Source organism: Sorex araneus, chromosome 5, assembly GCF_027595985.1.
Source record: "Sorex araneus isolate mSorAra2 chromosome 5, mSorAra2.pri, whole genome shotgun sequence".
Taxonomy (NCBI): domain Eukaryota; kingdom Metazoa; phylum Chordata; class Mammalia; order Eulipotyphla; family Soricidae; genus Sorex; species Sorex araneus.
Window position 1 is genome coordinate 93,898,099 of NC_073306.1, and position 21,601 is coordinate 93,919,699.

At 43.4% G+C, this 21,601-nt stretch overlaps 1 protein-coding gene across 2 annotated transcripts in view; it reads left to right on the plus strand.

Moving 5' to 3' along the window:
• TSPAN2 (tetraspanin 2) overlaps positions 1–15,405 on the plus strand; it is a 42,120-nt gene extending 26,715 nt beyond the window's left edge. The window contains exons 3-8 of one of the 2 annotated variants that reach the window (XM_004616236.2): positions 3,112–3,209; positions 5,203–5,277; positions 6,640–6,738; positions 8,008–8,079; positions 9,868–9,951; positions 12,802–15,405. In XM_004616236.2, coding sequence (XP_004616293.2) covers positions 3,112–3,209; positions 5,203–5,277; positions 6,640–6,738; positions 8,008–8,079; positions 9,868–9,951; positions 12,802–12,867 — 494 coding nt within the window. In that variant the 3' untranslated portion in view covers positions 12,868–15,405. The remainder of the gene's footprint in view (positions 1–3,111; positions 3,210–5,202; positions 5,278–6,639; positions 6,739–8,007; positions 8,080–9,867; positions 9,952–12,801) is intronic. The other variant, XM_004616237.2, reaches the window with a different exon arrangement.
• Positions 15,406–21,601: the final 6,196 nt, after the last annotated feature.

Below are 21,601 nucleotides of genomic sequence, written 5' to 3' on the forward strand. Positions count from 1 at the left end.
ATAAAGTTAAAATGGAATCTTGTATAGATGTGCACATTTTCCTGGGGAGCACGTGATTTCAGGCTGACCCAACTGCTGCTCGGGGCCTTTGAGAAGCTTGTTCATCGTGGCCCCTGTCCCTACCCCTTAACTTCCTCAGACACCCTCTGTCTTACATCCAGTCCCTCTGTACCCCTCTCTCAGTTGCACACTCACATCCTTACCACCTGCTCCTGACAGAGGAACCCCGCCATGACTCAGTGGCTATTTGTTGAGATGTATCCCCCATACGTACCCCTCGGCAAAGTTCGGTGACTGCTTCCAGCCTGTCCAGTGTCAGATTTGGTGCACGCCCTCTTTATTCCCTCATCCACAAAGCCAGATATCTTCAGGGTAGGATGAGTGGGGTCTGGCCTGGGGCTCAGCATCTACAGAGAAAGACAAATCAGAGTCCATGAAGGCACAGAATGGAAAAGCAGGCCTGGTCAGGCCCCAGGAGTCCTCAGGTCAGAGGGCAGGACAGAGGTGAGTCCAGCAAGGCCAGTCCCCAGCTGTGACTCCAGGCAGAGTTTGTAGTCTTTTTCCCGGGGCCATGGCGAGGCTGGAAACTTTCAGGCAGGAAATGGGTTTGATATCACGGTTCTTGGTGACACAATGAGGAAGCTGAATAGGGTCTGTTTCGGAGAGTGACCCAGGAGGTATGTGGATGATCCGGGCCTCCAAGCCTCCAGGCCTCTCTGGTCCCTTCCGGTCAAACAGAAATATCTTGCCATCACAAATGGGGCTTTGTACTGGCTTGTAGGAGCCAGTACAAGGATGGAACTTTGAAAATAAAGAAAAAATGTTTTAAGCAATAAGAAAATCGAGAAGCCAACAATAGTATTTTTATATGGTTTAATTTTTCTCATGATGACATCTACTCCCTGTGAAATTATTCTTTTAGAACAAAGGAAAAGGGAAGAACTAGCCAAGCTGACCAGCAGTAAAGCACCGGTCCTATCCAGAAGGCAGGGCTGAGGGCGCCCCCTGCAGGTCTCGTGAAGGGAGTGCAAAAGGCTCCAGCTTCTGTAGGTGAAGGAGCACAGACCCACAAACCAGCACCAGCACCCTGAGGGGCCACAGAACCCCCAGCAGGCCAGGCCCAGGATGCCCCCAGAGCGAGCTGCCAGCTCCCCACTCTCTGGCTGGGAGTGGCTCCCAGGTGACTCATAGGAATAACAGATCGACTCTCCAACTAGGCTCTTCCTGCTGCCCCGAGTAAGTCAAGTGCCAGGCGTGCATTGTGTTCTAACTTATCTCAGGATCAGACAGGAAATAAGAAATGGCTTGGCTTGATTCTCTCTGAACAAGAACATTCTTCCCTTTTCCTTCTCTGTTCTGAGGTTTGACTGGAGGAGTCAGTGAGATCCCCACCCTAGTTCAGGCTGTGAGTGCGGCTGGGGCAGGATAGGGCGGTGGCCGGATGCGGCTGGGAAGCAGGTGGGGACTTTTGTCCCAGCTTTGGGACTTTGCATAAGTTGCTTCACTTTTATTTTATTTAATTTTTATTTTTTTGTTTTGAGGCCACACCCACCAATGCTCAGAAGTTGCTCCTGGCTCTGTGCTCAGGAATCACACCTGGTGGTACTCAGAGGACTGTCAGGGGGTGTCAGGGATCAAACCTGGGTCAGCCATGTGCAAAACGAGCATCTTTCTCACTTTACTATCCTACTTGCCCCAAATTGCTTCCCTTTTGACCATCCAATTCCTGTGTTTTATAAAATGGCTAGGATAAGGACGAGGGGACTCTGTGGCCCCTGGGGGATGCTGGTGCTAGTTTCTGGGCATCTGCTCCTTGATCTCCAGAAGCTGGGGGCCCTTCCTGCAGTCCCTCTCAAGGATAGAATAAATAAACTTACATGAGGTTCTTAGAGCAGTGCCTGGAGAAAACAAACTCAGTGAAGATAGCTAATGCCATTACCTTCATAATCATAATCACTTTTTTTTGTTTTTGCAAAGAAATTTGTTTCTTTGGGGGGGGGGCGGGCTTGAATTGGGGAACATGAAACACCGGGCTGTGCCAGGCCTGTTTCTGACTCTGCTCAGATATTGCTTCTGGGATGTGCAGGCACCAAATATCATGCCAGAGAGGAACTGGAGTTCCTCATATGCTAGGCAGGCACCATAACCACTGTGCTTTCCGGCCCCTGCCATTACTCTCTGCATCCTTCCCCTCATTGGCTGCTCCTGCAGAGACAGAGAACCTTCCTGTGTCCAGTGTCTAGGGTGCTGCTTCTAAAGTCCGTGGCTCACTCAAAACCATCCTGGCTAACTGCTGTGTTATTTGCTTGTCTCCTGGACCAAAGCCCCCTCTTCCTGCTCTCCATCTTGCCAGGAGATCAACAGTCCTTTCCCTCCAGATTCTGTTCTCAGAGCCTCTCCTAAGATGGGAAATTCCCATTGGCTCCAGAGTACCATGAGGAGGAGGCCTGGGGTGTCCAGGAAGGTCTGGGTGGGCCCAGCCCTGACCCTGGCCCCTGACACCCGCTAGACCTGGATTGTTTAAACTTCCCCCTCTCAGCACCCTTTTGACCCAAAGAAAAATGGTTGCAGTATCTGACATATAACGCAGGTCTACAAATCAAATATCTACTGATACTACATCATAAATTTAAAACAAAATTTTGTGACAACCACCCCCCATCAGTTATTAAACCCCATAAGGAAAAAATAGCCCAAAATTTAAGGAACCAGACACTGACCTCATCAGTGCTGGTTAATAATGCCGACATACCTACTTAGGGTTGCCTGCGTGTGCCTGGGTGTGAACGTGAGTGTGGGCATGTGTGTTCACCAATTTCATATCTGATTAATAATACCCACTTAGGAGCATGTGTGTGTGTGTGTGTGAGAGAGTGTGTGTGTGTGTCTGTATCCGTGTCTGAGTCTGTGCCTGTACAAAGTGAAGTGGGGCACATGTGGGAGCCTGAAGAGAGCATGAGCTGTGGGAAGCAGGTGTAGGGGTTGTGTCCAAGAGAAGGTCCCCACAACTCTGAGCCTCTGCTCTCTGCCCGCTGGGCACTTGGGCCCTGAGCTGCTGGGTCCAGCACAGGTCATCGAGGCTGACTATGGCCACCCTTCGCCTCTCCCCAGGGCTCTACGTGCTGGTTGGAGCAGGGGCCCTGATGATGGCCGTGGGGTTCTTCGGCTGCTGTGGAGCCATGCAGGAGTCCCAGTGTATGCTCGGATCTGTAAGTGGGGGGCCAGGGAGGGATGGGTCTGCGGGATCCCTGTGGCCTCCTGCACCAGCCCCTGGAGCCCAGACCTTAGCACGCTCTCCCTCTCCCAGAATCCGGGGTTCTCTCGCCTGGCTAAGAATCTTTGTTCCAGCCACACAGGAAAAGAGTGAACCGAATGAGGTGCCTGGCTCCTGGGAGGCTGTAGGAGAAGAATGAGGGCCCAGTGATTGTGAAGGGCCATTAAGCTTGTTCTTAGATAAGCAGCAGTTCACCAGGGTGTTCTCAGATTCCTGTAGCCAGGAAGTGCTCTTTTTTTTTTAAATTTTATTGAATCACTTTGAGATAGTTACAAGCTTTTGTGTTTGGGTTACAATCACACAATGATCCATCACGCAATGACCCATCCCTCCACCAGTGCACATTTCCCACCACCAATAGCCCAGGTAGGTACATTCCCCCTTTCCCACCTCCCCCTGACTGTTGGGGACCAGTAGCAACCAGTCTCCCTCTGGTGGCTCATTTTAACTAGCAGCCTCATTTTTTTTCTTTGGAAAAAAAAAGAATTTTAATTAACTTCTAAGCATCCATGACCTTGGTGAACTCAGAAACAAAAGAAGAAAGAGGAGGGTCCACAGAAGAGAAGGGGCTGTGCTTCTCAGGGGTCTGAGTCGGTGACTTCAGGAGCCACCTCTTCTCCTGTGTAACCTCTGGTCCTTCTTACCTGGTGTCTAAATAAGGATTCTAACTCATTCTCTGGCCATGCATGCTCCCTTGCCCCTTCCTCCTCTCTCTATCTCCCTCTCCATATCTCCCTCTCTATATCTCTGCCCCTTCTCTATATCTCTCTTTCTCCTCTTCCCCCTCTCCCTTCTTCTCTTTCTTTTTCAGTCTTTTTCTTTGTCTCTATCCTTCTTTGTTTGTCCCCCCCTTCTCACCCTCTTTCCCTTCCTCTCTATTTTCGTCTCTCTGTATCTCTGTGTCTGTCTGTCTGTCTGTCTGTTTGTCTATCTATCTATCTATCTATCTATCTATCTATCTATCTATCTATCTATCTATCTATCTATCTTACATGGCACTGCATTTGTTTGATCATAGCATACTCAAGGAGAGAATCTGTTCAGGAACCCACGACCCTGTACCCTCCACTCCCACCACCTCCAAGAAGCCTTCACAAACCTGAAGTCTCAGGTCTTGCCTTCCAGATACAGGCCATGCCCCTCACTTCCTCTTTGCTGCCTTATTTTATATCTTTAGAAAAATATTTGCTCACCAAGTATTAAGTATTCTCTGAGCACATAGGTGCCAAGAGCTTTTTTAGGTGGTGGGATATCAGACTATAAATTATTTTCTCATTTTATTGGTTTATTCATTTCTCATATTAGACCTGAAGTTTTTTATTTTTGTATTTATTGAATCACCATGAGATATAAAGTTATAAAGTTGCTCATGATTGAGTTTCAGTTGTACAATGTTTAAGCATCCATCCCTTCATCAGTGACCACATCCCTCCATCAATGTCCCCAGTTTTCCTCCCACTCCCCAGCCTGTCTCTACAACAGATACTTTTCTTTTCCTTTTAGGCACTGTGGTGTGCAATACTGTTGCACACTGCACACAATGCTTTATGCAATACTGTTACTGAGAAAGCATCATTGCACATCACTTTCTCCTTTTCACCACCCAGTTCTTGTCCAGGGTATCATTTCACACTATCATTATCATAGAGGCCCCTTCTCTGACCTTTTAATATGAGGTTCTTGATAGCAAAAACATTGGAATTTTGTCTTACGTATCATCCAGTACTAAGGACAGAGTAGATACTGCTACAGAGTAGATGCTCAATAAACAATAGCTGAATGAATAAACAAATTCCAAGGAAAAGGCTTTCTGCTACATAAACTCAAACATATTCTTAGCTAATGTTTCCAAATAGTGTTAGAATCTTAGAGGCAAGGTATATTGAAATGGTATAAAACTGATAAAGCTGGTTTTTTCTCTCCTCCAGTTTTTCACCTGCCTCCTGGTGATATTTGCTGCTGAAGTAACCACTGGAGTATTTGCTTTTATAGGCAAGGATGTAGTAAGTAAAAATTACTTATGATTTTTTGGTGTGATGCCTAACGTGTTCTCTTTATGTAAAAAGATACAAGAATGTTGCCACCTACAATTTAAAATCCAAATAACCACAGTTGTCACTTTAACCTAGAAAAATGAAACAGCATTTTTGAGCAAGACTGCATTTCTCTGTGGAAATAATTTGTAGCTCTTATTTACAAAAGTATTCATGATTTTAAAAGAAAAGGATTTCTAGGATTATGCCGTTTGAAATGGAGTAGGAATTTAACTGCACACAGGAGAATGCATTCTAGGGAAAAACAGTGGATTCTCATCCCTTGTTTGACCATCATTTGTCCTGTGGCCTGGTCAGTGTTCTCATGGTGCCAGTTTCTTTGGCTTGCATTGTGGCTACAGGTGTTCAGAATGGGTCACCAGAGAACCCACTGAGAAAGAGGCTTTTTAGAAGAAGAGGGGTGAAGAGGAAAAGGACAAAGAATGGAACCTGAGTTGCTATAATTCCTATAAATTTATATATCGTCAATCCTGTATAGATGAGCTTATTTCAGATTTTCTAAAATAGTAAACATATACAGACTAGAATGTGGCTCAGAGGCAGAGGGCATGTCTCCCAGCAGTGAGGCCTGGAGTTCAATCTCTAGCACCACAAAATAATAAAATAGCTCTAGATATAGACAAAGCAATAAATATAGCTAGAGATGTAGTAAACATGTATCATAAGTCATCATCTTCTTCTTTGGAATATTTCTAAAGTAGCTGTTAATATTGGTAGAATAGAAGAATCTTGCAACTTCTGTGATCACTATAAATTTGTGATTCTATGTCTTACTATCAGAAAAAAAGAATTTCTATATTTAATACGACATTTGAATGCAAAAACAATTCATCATGGGGCTAGAGCAATCATACAGTAGATAGAACTCTTGCCTTGCATGTGGCCACCCCTTATTTTCATTCCTGGTGCTAGATCCCCTGAGCCAAGAGTGACACCCAAGCACAGAGCCAGGAATAAGCACTGAGCACCTCCAAGTGTGGACAAGCAGCACCCCTGCAAATAATTCTCCCCACCTGTGCTTCCAGAACTCTGGGGTCCAAATGATAGCTCACTGAAGTTTGAGAAATTGTTTTAATTCATAAAAACCATTCTGGCTTAGTCTAGCTTTCAATTCTCAATGGCATCTTAGAAATTCCAGAAACTGTTCTAAATGTGCAGAATTCTCGTAAAATACAGGACTAGAAGCAGGGGTAGAGATTTTGGAAAGGGTAGAGATTTTGGAAAGGCTGTTTTTGGAGGGTAAAGAAGAGAGCATTTTTCCTGATGAAAAGAGAACATCCTTCCAACTCACTGTTCCTTGTATTTTTTCAGGCTATTCGACATGTGCAGACCATGTATGAGGAGGCATACAACAGTTACCTGAAGGACAGGGGGAAGGGTAATGGGACACTCATCACCTTCCACTCAACAGTAAGTGACCTTCCCTCTTCCTGATAACTGTCTTCTAAAGATGGTGCCCCAGTTGTAGTTTCATGGTAGAGATATGCAGGTGGTAGGCCCTGGGTTTGACCCTTAGCACCAATAAAATCAAACATAAGCTAAAGATTGTGGGGAACGAGTTTCTTTCTTATCATTGGAACCAAAATAAGGATAAAATCCATAAAACCAAGACAGCCTCATGTTTAAGCCTCATGGAAACCACAGGTTACATTGTGTTCAAGAATCTGGAAGAGAAAAAGGCCCAACACAGGGAGTTCCCAAGAGAAGTCAGACCTGTATCCCAAGGATATACAAGAGCACAAGCAAGAACCAGGAGCAAGCAGCCCAGAGAAATACCCTGTTTTCTTCAAGGTTGGCAGTGAGGTATGACAAAAAAATCCAGAAACCTCCAAATTTAGAAACATTCCTTTCCAGAAGCAGCTGGGCCACAGACCCGTTCAGCACGCTGGAGCACTCGCTCCCTGCAGTTCTCTTCGCTCTGTGCGATGAAGGGTGTGAGCCAGCCTTTCCAGGGCAATGTGTGGGGTCGTGCTCTCTGGGTGCAGCCCAGGAAACCGGCAGGGATATGTACCAGGCTAGTGTCTTCCTTGTCTTTTAACCACTATGGCTAGAGAATTAGCCTTGGACTTGGGCTCAGTCTGTTCAGGTAGCCCAGTTCCGGTCTGTCACAGAAATGGCCTGGAAGGTGGTGATCATTCCTCTTGCTCAGTTCCAACTGCCCCCAAGATCTCAGGCAGCACACAGGTCTCTGAGGGACAGAGCGAAGGCAGGACACCTGTTTAGAGGCCAAGCTGTGAGCCCTGAGTTGCAGTTCCTGGAAGTTTCTGTGGCCACTTCTTGTCTCAGACTGTCCCTCCCTGAATGAGCCTGTCTTAAAGCTCATAAAACTTGAGATATTAATCAGGTTAAATTACTTCCAGTCTGAAAAATAGAATCTAAAAGTTTAAATCCTCTGTGTGTGTGTGTGTGTGTGTGTATTTTAAGCCACAATTTTACACAGTCACTGTCAATTAGCTTCTCACTTTGTTTGACCAGAGTCACTTCCCGTCATAAAACCCAGACCACTCCATAGCCGCCGTGTCTGTGTTCTGCCAGTCTCTTTGCTCTTTCCAGAAGCAAATGACAGCGACAAAGACTTGGAATCAGCTTTGCTACCTCAGCACCCCAAGGCCAGCCCAGAGGCCCAACAGGGCATTTGCTCTGCCCTCCTGCATGCTAAAATCTCTTTTCTGGCTCTAGTTTCAGTGCTGTGGGAAAGAAAGCTCTGAGCAGGTCCAGTCCACATGCCCAAAAGAGCTGCCAGGAGACAAGGTGAGGTTCTCTGCCAAGGTCACTTCTGTCTGCCACAAAGGTCATTCTGCAGTGCTTCACCCAGCATTTCTCCGCCGGAGCTCTGTATCACCCCCAGGGCCCCCAAGATATTCCTACAGGACCACTGGTGAAAATCATGTAAATGGGGGAGGGCCACAGCAAAACTAGGAGACCAGCTAGTAGCAAAGGTGGAGAGTGGGGAAAGAACGGGGGAAAAAATAAGGTCAGAAAGGGGTCAAGGTCAGGAGAGTTGAAAACACTGTTTTTTAAAACCAGAGGAAATTGACCAAGTGTTTTTTTCTTAGTAATCATTTGTAGCGTTAACAGCAACACTGTGAAGTGAGCATTTTCAAGAAATTGTGGAGTTTCATAGGACTCTGTACTGTGCCCTTTAATCCAGAAATTCCTCTTTTCTCATTTATGTTAAAGGAAAAGGATCAAGATGTGGACAGAGATTTTTGCACAGTGATGCTTACAGCAGAATTATAAGAACTAATATGGGGTGCACCACTGATATGAAATAATAGACAATCACTGAAGTCAATTTCCAGACATTTTTAAGGAAACAAATGTTTGAAGTCATTTAGAGTTGTGACTTCAAAGAACTTTTTGAAGTTGTAATGCTAAGTTTAAATGGCACACAGTTGGACTGCAGAGTGGCCCAAGTGGTAAAACATGCCTCGCACACAAGTTCCATTCTTGGTGCCACATAAACCCACATCCCCAGCACCACTGAGGTGGCAGTGACAATTCAGAGCACCTCCAAACCTGAACCTGAGCTGTCATATCCATATTCCCGAACCAGCTACAATGGGGATGAGCCCTGGTCCAACACACACACACACACACACACACACACACACACACACACACACACATAGAGCTGCATCTAAGGAATCAATTGTGTGAGTATATTTGTTGGAAGGAAATACCTACATTGTAGGAATTATCTTTCATAGTAGGAGTACAAATATTTCTTTGTCTTTGCATCTATTTTCCAAGCTGCTACTGTAAGCTCATATTCCTTTTAGAACTAAGTAAAATTAGTACCAAACACATTTTAGTTTGATTGTTCACAGGAAGAATCTGACTTTGAAAGAAATGAGGGGATGCAGAGCTCTGGATGCAGAGCTTTTTCTTTTCCTTCAATTTCTCTCACTATATCTCTTTCTATTTTTTTCCTTCTGGGGTCACACCTAGCAATGCTCGGGTGTTACTCCTGGCTCTGCACTCGGGAATTACTTCTGGCCTTGCCCAGAACCCCATATGGGATGCCAGGGATTGAACTTGGGTGAGCTGTGTGCAAGGCAAAAGCCCTACCCACTGTACTGTTACTCCAGCACCTAAGATGACAGTTTTGGACAGTCCCAGAAAACTCTACCTTCCCTAGTTAATTGGATCAAGTCTGTATAAAGTCCATAAATGATCATATAAAAGCAAGGGTTATTATTTTAGGGAAACGACTTTTTATGTGTTACAAGTAATAAGAGGCCCCAATTTTTTAAAATAATCTCTGGTCTCAGAATAGCTTCCTTCAGCCAGGTCTTAGGCCTACGAGGTAGCACTGATTGCCTAAAAGAGATGCAAAATAAGAAGATGGTATATTTTTTCCTTCAAAATGCTTTTTTGCTTTAAGTTGGACAATTGGTGCTATTCTGAAAGAATGATCTCAATATGAGCCAAAGCTAGAGTGGATTATCACAGAGTTATCAGTGAGAATTACACAGAGTAATGATTCACACATACCATTAGTTGTTATTGCTGACAGTACTTTTCCTCCCAAAATAGAACTGCATTGATGAAATCGAGTCTGTAATCAGTGTTAAACTTCAGCTCATTGGAATTGTTGGCATTGGAATTGCAGGTTTCATGGTAAGAAACTTTTTTAATTTATCTAAGTCTTGAGCAACTTATTTTTCTTCCAGTGTGATATGATAGTTTCTTAAAAGAGAATTCTCTTGAAAGACAAAGGCCTGAGTTGAAGGGACACCTAAGAACAAAGTAGATACAAAAATACCTCGCTTGCTAAAATAAGACACAGAATTCAACGTTAACCTATGTGCCTACATTACACTACACTGCACGCTTGCAGTAACTTCCCATTTTCAGGCCAGTAAGCTAAAACTTGACAGGTAATTTTCAATTCTGGGACTCTTCCTACTATCAGAAATAACCAAACTGATTAATCTGTAGCGCTGGGATGTGAAAAGGCATTATGGTTTCTTGTTTAACAGTGTAAGCCCCAGCAACACACCCTTTGGATTCAACTCTGAGCTCCTACTTGGAAGGTTTGGGATGTGAAGGGAAATTTTTTTCAATTTCTCTATGCCCGATGTCTCAGTTTCCTCGACTATAAAATGAGGATTTCAACTTAAACTTCAGGAAATAAAGATGATATGGGATGATTTGTGTAAAGAGTTATTTGGAAATAATTCATTTCAAGTGTCTGGAACATAGAATTTAGCAAATGGTAGCTGTGTGTAATCTGAATATTCTTCAAACCAGAATTTGGGTGAATGGAAGAGTGGGAATGTGAGTGTTCCCTTAGTACATCCTCAGCTGTCCAAGAGTATGTAGAAATCCCAGTATGCAAAAATCAGTAGGGACAAAAGGGCATGATGGGATGAGGGTCACACAGTCACGATTTTGTGTGCCCTTAAGGCAGAGGTGAACATCTCAGATTTAGAAGGATCTCTGCTGCATGAAGAGATAAAGCTGGAAGGAAGCAGAATCTGAATCAGGAAGGCCGACAAACCAGTGTTTTCCATTGTCCAGGGGCTGTATTTATAGCTAATGCTAGCTACATCCCCTCTAACCTTTCTTCTGGATCCATTAACTCAAGGCCTTACCTAAGTCAGGGGCAAAGGGAATTTTGAGGAAATCCAATTAATTGACAGTTTTCAGGGAGCAAACAGTGTGTTTCCTCTTTTCTGTACTGAGAACACAGAGGATGGGGCTGAGAGTAGATGGAACTACACCCTGAGGGGCCGCCCATTGTGGGTAGACCCCTCAGCTCCTCCCAACTGCACTAGTCCAGGCTGATTGCCACACTGTTGCCCCCAAAGATAAGGCTGAGCCAAAGATTTGATAATGGCAGTAACAAATATCACTTCCTAATATGTGAGGAGTAACAAATATTTGTTACTACCTTCTGTATAATGGGAGTAACAAATATACTTGCCTATAGTATGTTGGGAGTAACAAATATTTGTTACTCCTTTCTGTATATTGGGAGTAACAAATTTATATTCCTAGTGGGTCTGTGGTCTTGGTGAATGAGCAATCTAGAAAGTTCCACCCTGGATCTGAAGAGATAGCACAGAAGGCAGGGCACTTGCCTTGCATGTGGCCAACCCAGTTTCTATCCCTAGCATCCCATATGGACCCCCAAGCACCACCATGAGTGCCAGGAGTAAACCCACTGTGGCCCAGAAACGAAAACAAAAAAAAATAGAAAGCTCCACTCTGACTCAGAACAAAATGAAGCTGAAGTCCTTTCTGCTGGGTGCTCCCCAGAACACAAGCAGGGATGAAGAAAGGGTTGCCCACCGCCTTGCCACCAGGGCAGGGAGGACACTTTTGTTGAATCAGCAACTGCAGTTGTGTGCACTTATGTAAATTATTTGCAAGAGTAATCAGTTAGCTAAATGTCCATTAGATGTCTCTCATGCTACATGCTGGTACTGAGTTCTATCAAAGAGGCCTGGAGCCACACTCTACTATTCTTAAGTCTTCCCATCTTCTGCAAAATAAGTGAGAAATCTTGTCTTTTTCACTTAGCGTTTACAGGTCCTAAGTCTGATTTAGGATGGGATTAAGAAAGGAGAGAGTCAGAAATTCATGGTACTGATGTCTTGAAACATGGCACCCAGAGGTCTTATTACAGCTTACAATTGAAGAGGGAATGGTTGAAGACAAGATGGGCCTTATTGGCAGCCTTCTAATTAACACATCTGTGTTTCTATTAATCTTTCTAAGACTTAAATTTTTTTCAAAAAAGGGTAGGGGCGATTTTTGTGGCCTGGAGTGAGCACCCAACAGGTAGGATGCTTACCTTGCACATGGTTCCTCCAGGTTTTATCACCATATATGATCCCCTGAGCCCTGCCAGGAGTGATCACCTAAGCACAGAACCAAAAATAAGCCCTGAGCACTGCTGGATGTGGCCCCAAGATGAAAACAAACAAAAATAAATAAAAATAATTTAAATCTTGGGGCTAGAGTGATAGCCCAGCGGGTAGGGCATTTGCCTTGCACGTCGCCGACCAGGGTTCGATTCCCAGCACCCCATATGGTCTCCCGAACACCGCCAGGAATGATTCCTGAGTACAGAGCCTGGAGTAACCCCTGAGCATTGCTGGGTGTGACCCAAAAAGCAAATAATAATAATAATAATAATAATGAAATAGCTATTAAATGCTATTTATAACCAGTATTATTATCTGATTCAGTTAGAAAACCCAGATCATGGGATCAGAGAGATAGTACAACAAGTAAGGTGCTTATCTTACAAGCGACCAACCCAGGTTCGATCCCTGGATTCGATCCCCGAGCACTGCAGGAGTGATTCCTGAGTGCAGAGCCAGAAGTCACCTGGGAGCATTGCTTTGTGTGGCCCAGAAACCAAATGAGAAAAGAAAAAGGAAAACCAGGTCATTTGCTGGCCTTTTCATCAGCTTTTGCCTCTGGGAAGTAAATAACCAGTGCCCCCTTGTCTCCCAGGTCTTCGGTATGATCTTCAGCATGGTCCTCTGCTGCGCCATCCGGAACTCCCGGGATGTGATCTGAAGCTGCAGCTGCGTGCTTTCCACAGAGCCAGGAGCTGCTCCCAGAGCGTCTTTACTAATCAGAAGACACTCATAGCAAAAGGGATTTGCTGTTAATTGTACATTTGCACATGTATGTTTGACTTGTTCCTGGTTACCCTGTGAGTGGATGCGACACATGACGACAAAGAGCATTCTTATTTGTGGTCTGTGTGTTTGGGTACATGCATTATATATAGTGATATATAATTTCGCTGGAAATTCCTGCTTCTTGTCATGTGAGATATAGAACTGATTTAACTCGGCAGGGGGTATTTTTTAAAAAGCTTTGATAAACTTGAAAATGAGTGATAATGGGTCAGTTTCTCAGATTCTAGCCATAGAACTGAGATAGAAATATTGGGGGTTTCTAGCCAACAGCAGCAATAAGCTATGGGAACTGAGGGCAAGATCACAGTGCAGTGTGAGATTGCCTGTGCCTGAGTTGACTCCGTCTAAGTATATGTGTTTCCTGGGATTTCTCTTTTTAAATACACACTCTCCCTAGAATTCATTGCATCATAATTTAAGGACTAAACACATCTGTTAAACTAAGTATAGCATGGAAAATCTAATTGGGATAAGTCATGTTTTCCTAGTATTTACATACAAAAAATTTTTAAAAACTTCCTCTGGAGAGTGATCTAACAGACAATCAAACGCCCTTTAAAAGTGAAGTGAGTGCATGTAGCAAAATCTTTTAATAGCTTTTTAAAGGAAATATTTTTGTTCTTATAGCAAGACATTGAAATACTGCTCTGTTACATTTCCTTTCTTGACTGCTCTGATCTACTGCATTCTTCACATCTTTAAAAGGGCTTTTAACCTCAAAGATCTCTGTGTTTCTCTAAGTGTAAGGACTAAAGCAAGAAATCTGGCAGCTGCACATAATAGGAGAGAAACTTTTTCTTGGCCCTATGTCTTAGATGTACCTCATAACTTGTGTTTACATGTTTTCCTATTTGGGGGGATTCTTCTTTATTTATTTTCCTAGAAAATACTTCCTCTGAGATTAAATGCTACATTTTTAAAGGAAATTAAACAAAATCCCACATAATTTAAATACTATCTCATGATCATCCTTAGTCAAACCAAAATGAATAAATAAAAGCATCTTCAAATGGTTTGCACACACCTGAAGCATACTAAGGAAACAAAATACACACAAAACAAAATATTTTCTCTCTGTGAAAGACTCCAATGAAAATAAAATTTTTGCAATCTTGATGCTTCATTTTCAGTATCTCAACCCAAATTTATATCTAAATTGACTATTTGTCAGTGATTTTTGATAATTGGGTACATTTAGTAAATCATGCCTTTTGAAATTATATGTTCAAAGACCACACAAAAGTGATCTTAATGGGAGACTTTGGAAAGCCCCAAGTGAATGCTGGCACAAAGAGAACACAGTGTTTGGCGGACACAAAGGGAAAGTAATAAACAAACTGTTTCATGACCTACTTATCTGAAACATCTTTTCTCCCACAAAAATTCACCTTTCTCTTTGTATGCTTCGCTACTGCTACTATCTTTGGAGGAAACTTTTCCAGAAAAACATCAGCTTGGACACAAGATCAAACATTGAATTGGTGAATGGTTTGTGTCTAGAGCTAAAGAAAAGATTAGTTTAAGAAAAACATGTCCTGAGTCTGGGGAGAGAGTTCAAAGGCAAAGACCCACTTTCTATCTCTGCTGCCCCATGATCACCTGAGTACAGGCAAGTGTAACTCTAGAGGTCCCTGTGCACTGCTAAAGTGACTGGGTCCCCCAGTCCTACTGGCTGAAGCAGTATTGCTAGCATGGGTCAACCCATCTGGTGGGCAAGTATTACTGGGAGGGGCCCCTTTGTCACCTGAACATTGCCTGGGAGACTCATCACCAAAAAGAAAAGAAAGAAAACATTTCATGAAATAAGTGTTCCCCTGTAGTAGTTGAGAAATGGAACCTTTGAAGTGAAGAAAAGTCTTTTGGTAACTTTAGAGAATTTGTCTAGTCAGAGAAAGTAAACTGGTTCAGGTAGTCTCACAGATTCAAATCATCTCTGGGTTAGCAAAAGTGAGTTTCAGTCTTTCATTCATAAAACTTAAGGAAAGCTACAATAGATAACATAGGAAGAGTAGACTATAATTCCATATATAATTAATGTGCCCCCTTGGAAAGCAATTTATCCAAAATATAGGCCATGAATAAATTTAGAGAATTCCACTTGTGAAAGTAGTATTTATTTATATACATACATATATATAGTTCTCATATATCTTGACTATATAATCATGGAGATATATTTCTTAACTATATATACACATACATAACTTGAATATATGTCTACATGGATGTTTGATGATATGGATGTGTGTACTTCTGCATACATGCATATACAAAGTTTCGATTATGTCTGTTTGCTTAAGATCATACCTAAACAATTTCCTTGAGCATCTGGTGCCAAGGCACAAAATGAAAGCTTCTTGATGATAAACTATTTTAAGTTATTTCAAATTAAATTTTCTATGTATTGGAATTGCTTGTTTCATTTATCTGAAAAAAAAAAACAACCTATGTTATCTTGGTGGTTAGAGAGTTGGTGTAAGGGTTAAGGAACTTGAATGCAGTCAACACCTGTTCAATCCCAAGCACTGCTGGGAGTGACCCCAAGCGCAGAGCCAGGACTAGTCCCCAAATACCACCAGGTAAAAAAAAAGCCTGTTGTATCTTTATATACACCATAACAACCTGCCTAAGTATTAAAATTCCAATCAATCCAAACAATCTGGTAGGGAAAGGAAAATTGGGTGAGTCTTTTACAATGTTGGGGGTGGGGATAGCTGCTACATTTAAAAGCGATACCCTCAGGGGTATGGTGCCACCAACAGGTCAGCATGTACCTGTAGGGTGAGTGTATCAGCAGCCTGATACACTCATATACTGATACACTGATACGCTGATACCCTGATACACTCATAGACTGATACACTGATACCCTGATACCCTGATGCATTCAGGCTTCCTGATACCCCAAAATTACTGCTATGCTCTAGCCAGACCCCAACAACTTGGGACCAAGTTTCCCAATAAATTAAATGGCCAAAAGTTAGGTATGTGGGAATCACACCCACAAGCCACCTCTAGCTCAGTTGTACAAGCTCATTTATTGGCCTTGCTTCAGAGACTCAAAAATAAATCTTGAAAGAGATCAAAATCAGACCATTTAAGCACATTAACAGCAATGATTCAGACTCACAAATGAATCTCTGAAGAGAGCAGCGTGCCACAGAGATGTGTCCCCACCCCACACCAGGTTTCACTGGGGCAGGGCACCTTGGAGGAGAGCAAGTGTGTCCCTCCACCTGCCCCAAATGAACCCCAGCAGCCGCAAACCTCCACAATCCAATCACCACCACACTCACTCTATAGGTTTGTCTAGAGCCCCCCCACTCATGAGAATGAATCTGCTGAAAAACCCTGCCATGCAGACCAGTGTCTGAAAACTCCAGGCTTCACAGAGTGGAGGGATGGGCGACCTTCCCTCATCTTGCCCTTCCCGTTCCTTGACAGTCAAGCCCAAGAGCTGCCTCTGGGCGCTATTTAAGCACATTAACAGTCATGATCCAGAGACTCACAAATGAATCTCGGAAGAGCAGCACAAAACAAAGATGCCTCTGGACCCCAATTATTTAAAAAATTTAAGTATTCCAGGAGCATGCAGTCACTTTCACAGCCACACGACATTTCATACTATTCATAACAAGCAATGCAAATTAAATTATTTAGCATCTGCCTATGGAGCAAGCTTCCCTGGTGGTGAGAGAATTCAAGATAATGGTGGGGGGGGGGGCTGGAGTGATAGCCCAGCGGGTAGGGCGTTTGCCTTGCACACGGCCCAGCCGGGTTCGAATCCCAGCATCCCATATGGTCCCCTGAGCACCGCCAGGGTAATTCCTGAACGCAGAGCCAGGAGTAACCCCTGTGCATCGCCGGGTGTGATCCAAAAAGAAAAAAAAAAAGATAATGGTGGTGGGAAGGTGCAATGGTGGTGGGACTAGTGTTTAAATATTGAATTATTGTGAATAACTTTATGAAAATCATCATCATATTCATCATCATCATCATCCTGTTGATCGTCAAATTTCTCAAGTGGTCTCAGTAATGTCTCCATTCGTCCTAGCCCTGAGATTTTAGAAGCCTCTCTCTACTTGTCCTCCCCAACGATGCCGCATTGGAGGCTCTTTCAGGGTCAGGGGAATGAGACTCAGCTTGTTACTATTTTGGCATATATATATACACCATGGGGACTTTGTGAGGCTCTCCCATGTGGGCAGGAAACTCTCGGTAGTTTGCCAGGTTCTCCCAGAGGGAGAAGTAGGCTATAAGATATCACTTCCGGGAACTTGCTTTTAAGTCTCTGGATGCTGACCATGGATGGGATTACATGGCACGTCGGGGGGGTGGGGAGTCCCTGGGTGTGACCCCCTAGCTACTGGGACATGGGAAATCTGGGCAGAGGAGGCCCAGTCCCGATCTGAGCAGGCTTGGAGCTCTCAGCCCCAGGTCCCAACTTTATGAAAATAAAATTTTAAAATTAAAAATAATAATATAAGCAATACCTTTAGGGCTCTTTTTGCCTAGAGTTAGTCATCAGTTAATGATAAGCCAGAGACTGGGACTAGGGCTCAGTGAAGTCTGGGTTTGATCCCCAGTTCTATATGTTCCCCCAGCACTGCCAATAGCAAACCAAGAACATTCTGATCTGGCTGGGTGTGGCCTAAATCTTCCCCACACACGCCTCCCCAAACAAATATTGATTAACCCAAACTCTTCCTTTGCTGCTTGTGTTCATTAATACAATGCACTCTGATGCAGGGGCCAGAGTAACCCTTAAGCAGGCAGCATGGTGGGCAGAGCTGTAGGAAGACAGTGAGGGGAATAGTATGGTTTTCCTTTTAAAGTGGGTGTGTAGGGCTAGAGGAATGGTACAGCAGGTAGGGTACTTGCCTTGCATTCAGCTGATCTAGGTTCAAAACCTGTCACCACATATGGTCCCCTGAGCCCACCAGGAGTTATTTCTGAATGCAGAGCCAGGAAGATGTTCTGAGCACTGTCAGGTGTAGCCACAATAAATAAATAAAATAAATAAATAAATAAATAAATAAATAAAATTAAGTGGGTATATGTGGCTTGAGAGATAGTACAGCCAGTAGGGCACTTATTTTGTACACGGCCAACCCAGATTTGATTCTCAGCAGTTTATATGGTCACCTGAGCCCACCAAGATTGATTCCTGAGCACTAGAGGTGTGGCCCAAAATATTAAAAGATTAAGTAGTTGTTTCAGGGGCGGAGAGATAGTACAGCAGATAAGGTTTTTGCCTTGCATGCTGCTAACCCAGATTTGGTCCCTGGAATCACATGTAGTTCCCTGAGCTTCACCAGGAGTGATCCCTGAGTATAGAGCCATGAGTAAGTACTGCGCACTGCTAGGTGTGACCCAAAAAATAAAAATAAATTTAAAAGAAGTCTTATCAAAGTTTAAAAAGAAAAGGCACCCTTCACATCCTGATTCAATGCTATTCCCATGGCACCAAGGGCAAGCACTGGGGACTCCTGAAGTGCCCAGCTGCCTCCTGGCATCCCCTTTGGCTACCAATAGCCCTTTTTCTTTTCATTCTTTCAAGACAATGGTTGTGGATCTTCAAAGTTAATCATAACTTTTTCTTCTCAATTTGAGTTTATCAAACTCAAAGTCAGGGGGCTGGAGTGATAGCATAGCGGGTAGGGCGTTTGCCTGGCACGCGGCCAACCCGGGTTCAAATCCCAGCATCCCATATGGTCCCCTGAGCACCGCCAGGAGTAATTCCTAAGTGCAGAGCCAGGAGTAACCCCTGTGCATCGCCAGGTGTGACCCAAAAACAAAAAAACAAAACAAAACAAAAAAAAACTCAAAGTCAGATCAAATGGATTAAAGACCTCAACATCAGACCAGAGTCCATAAGGTACACTGATGACAAGATTGGCAAAACCATCCGTGACATTGAAGCTAAAGGTATCTTCTTTTTTTAATTTTTTTTTTTTTGCTTTTTGGTCACACCCAGCGATGCTCAGGGGTTACTCCTGGCTTTGCACTCAGGAATTACTCCTGGCGGTGCTGGGGGGACCATATGGGATGCCGGGGATCGAACCCGGGTCGGCCGCGTGCAAGGCAAACGCCCTACCCGCTGTGCTATTGCTCCGGCCCCTTCTTTTTTTAATTTTATTGAATCACTGTGAGATAGAAGCTAAAGGTATCTTTAAAGAGGACACTCCACTGGCCACGCAAGTAGAAACAGAGATAAATAGATGGAACTACCTTAAAACTGAGAAGCTTATGCACCTCAAAAGAAACAGTGACCAGAATTCAAAGACAATCTACAGAATGGGAAAGGATATTCACCCATCTGATAAGGGGTTGATATCAAGGATTTACAAGGCACTGGTTGAACTCTACAAAAAGAAAACATCCAACCCCATCAGAAAATGAGGCAATGAAATGAACAGAAACTTTCTCAAGGAAGAAATCCGAATGGCCTAAAGACACATAAAAAATGTTGTTTATCCCTGAAAGCTTTGTAACTTTCCACATGATGAATCAATAAAAGAATTTTAAAAAATGTTGTTTATCACCAATCATCAGGAAGATGCATATCAGGACAATAATGAGATATCATCTCACACCACAGAGACTGGCCCACATCCAAAAGAACAAAAGCAACAGGTGTTGGCACAGATGTGGGGAGAAAGGGACTCTCTTTCACTGCTGGTAGGAATGCTGACTGGTTCAGCCCTTTTGGAAAATAATATGGACAATTCTCAAAAAATTAGAAGTTGAGCTCCCATTTGACCCAGCAATACCACTTCTGGGAATATATCCCGGAGATGCAAAAAAGTATAGTAGAAATGACATCTACACTTATATGTTCATAGCAGCACTGTTTACAACAGACAGAATCTGGAAAAAAACCCAAGTGCCTGAGAACAGATGACTGGCTAAAGAACCTTTGGTACATCTACACAGTGGAATACTATGCAGCTGTTAGAAAAGATGAAGTCATGAAATTTGCATATAGGTGGATCAACTTGGAAAGTATCATGTTAAGTGAAATGAGTCAGAAAGAGAGGGACAGACGTAGAAAGATTGCACTCCTTTGTGGAACATAAAGTAACAGAATGGGAGACTAACCCCCAAGATAGCTGAGATAAGGACCAGGAGGATTACTCCATGGCTTGGAAGCTGGCCTCACATGCTGGGGGAAAAGGCAGTTCAGATAGAGAAGGGATCACCAAGTAAAGGGTGCTAGGAGGACCCACTCGGATGGGAGCTGCACACTGAAAGTAGACTATAGACCAAACATGATGGCCACTTAATACCTGTATTGCAAACCACAACATCCAAAAGGAGAGAGAGCAAAAGGGAATGCCCTGCCACAGAGGCGGGGTGAGGTGGGGAACAGGGTGGGGGTGGTGGGAGGGATGCTGGGACCATTAGTGGTAGAAAATGGGCACAGGTGGAGGGACGGGTACTCAATCATGGAAATTGTACCTCATGGTGATTCAGTAATAAAAAAAAATAAGTAGGTATTCTTTGAAAGATGAAAAGATAATACCAATGAAGAATGGTATTGATCTCTTTGTTAGTATCCTTACTGGAATAAAGAGGATGTGGTTCATTGCAGAAGTCCTCTCTTCAGATGGGAAAGAGTCCCTCTGGGACAGTAAAGTGGGAAGAATGGAAGCGATTTGACCTGAATGTCACAATGCAAACTCTACACTGGTGGATTTCTAGAGATTTTAGCTAATAAGACAGAAACTTTTCCAAAATGTTCAACGTTTATTTTGCCACCTTATGATTAAGTGGTGATGGTTTTTGCCTATACTAAGTGAAGACATTTAAATTAAAATAAATAACCAATGAAAGGTATAGAATGCCTTGCTACTGATAAATATTAGGTGTTGTTAAAATTATGTTGATTTTTTAATTTTATTGATTTACCATGAGATATAGTTACATGTTTTCATGTTTGAGTTACAATCACACAATGATCAAACACTCATCCCTCCACCAGTGCACATTCCCCACCACCAATATCGCCAGTATACCCCCCCTTTCCCACCCTCCCACTGCCTCCATAGCAGACAATATTCCCCATACTCTCTCTCGACTTTTGAGCATTATGGTTTGCAATGCAGATACTGAGTGGTTATCATGTTTGGTCCTTTATCTACTTTTGACACACATCTCCCATCCGGAACAATTCCTCCAATCATCATTTTCTTAGTGATCCTTTCTCTATTCCAGCTGCCTTCTCCCTGCCCACTCATAAGGCAGGCTTCCAACTATGGAGCAATCTTCCTGATCCTTATATCTACTGTCCTTGGATGTTGGTCTTGTGTTATGTTATTTTATATTCCACAAATGAGTTCAGTCCTTCTATCTCTGTCCCTCTCTTTCTGACTCGTTTCACATAGCATGATACTCTCCATGTCTATCCACTTATAAGCAAATTTCACGACTTCATATCTCCTAACAGCTACGTAGTAGTCCATTGTATAGATATACCAAAGTTTCTTAAAAATATATACTTATATGGGGCTGGAACAATAGCACAGTGGATAGGGCGTTTGCCTTGCACTTGGCCGATCCTGGTTTGATTCCCAGCATCCCATATGGTCCCCCGAGCACCGCCA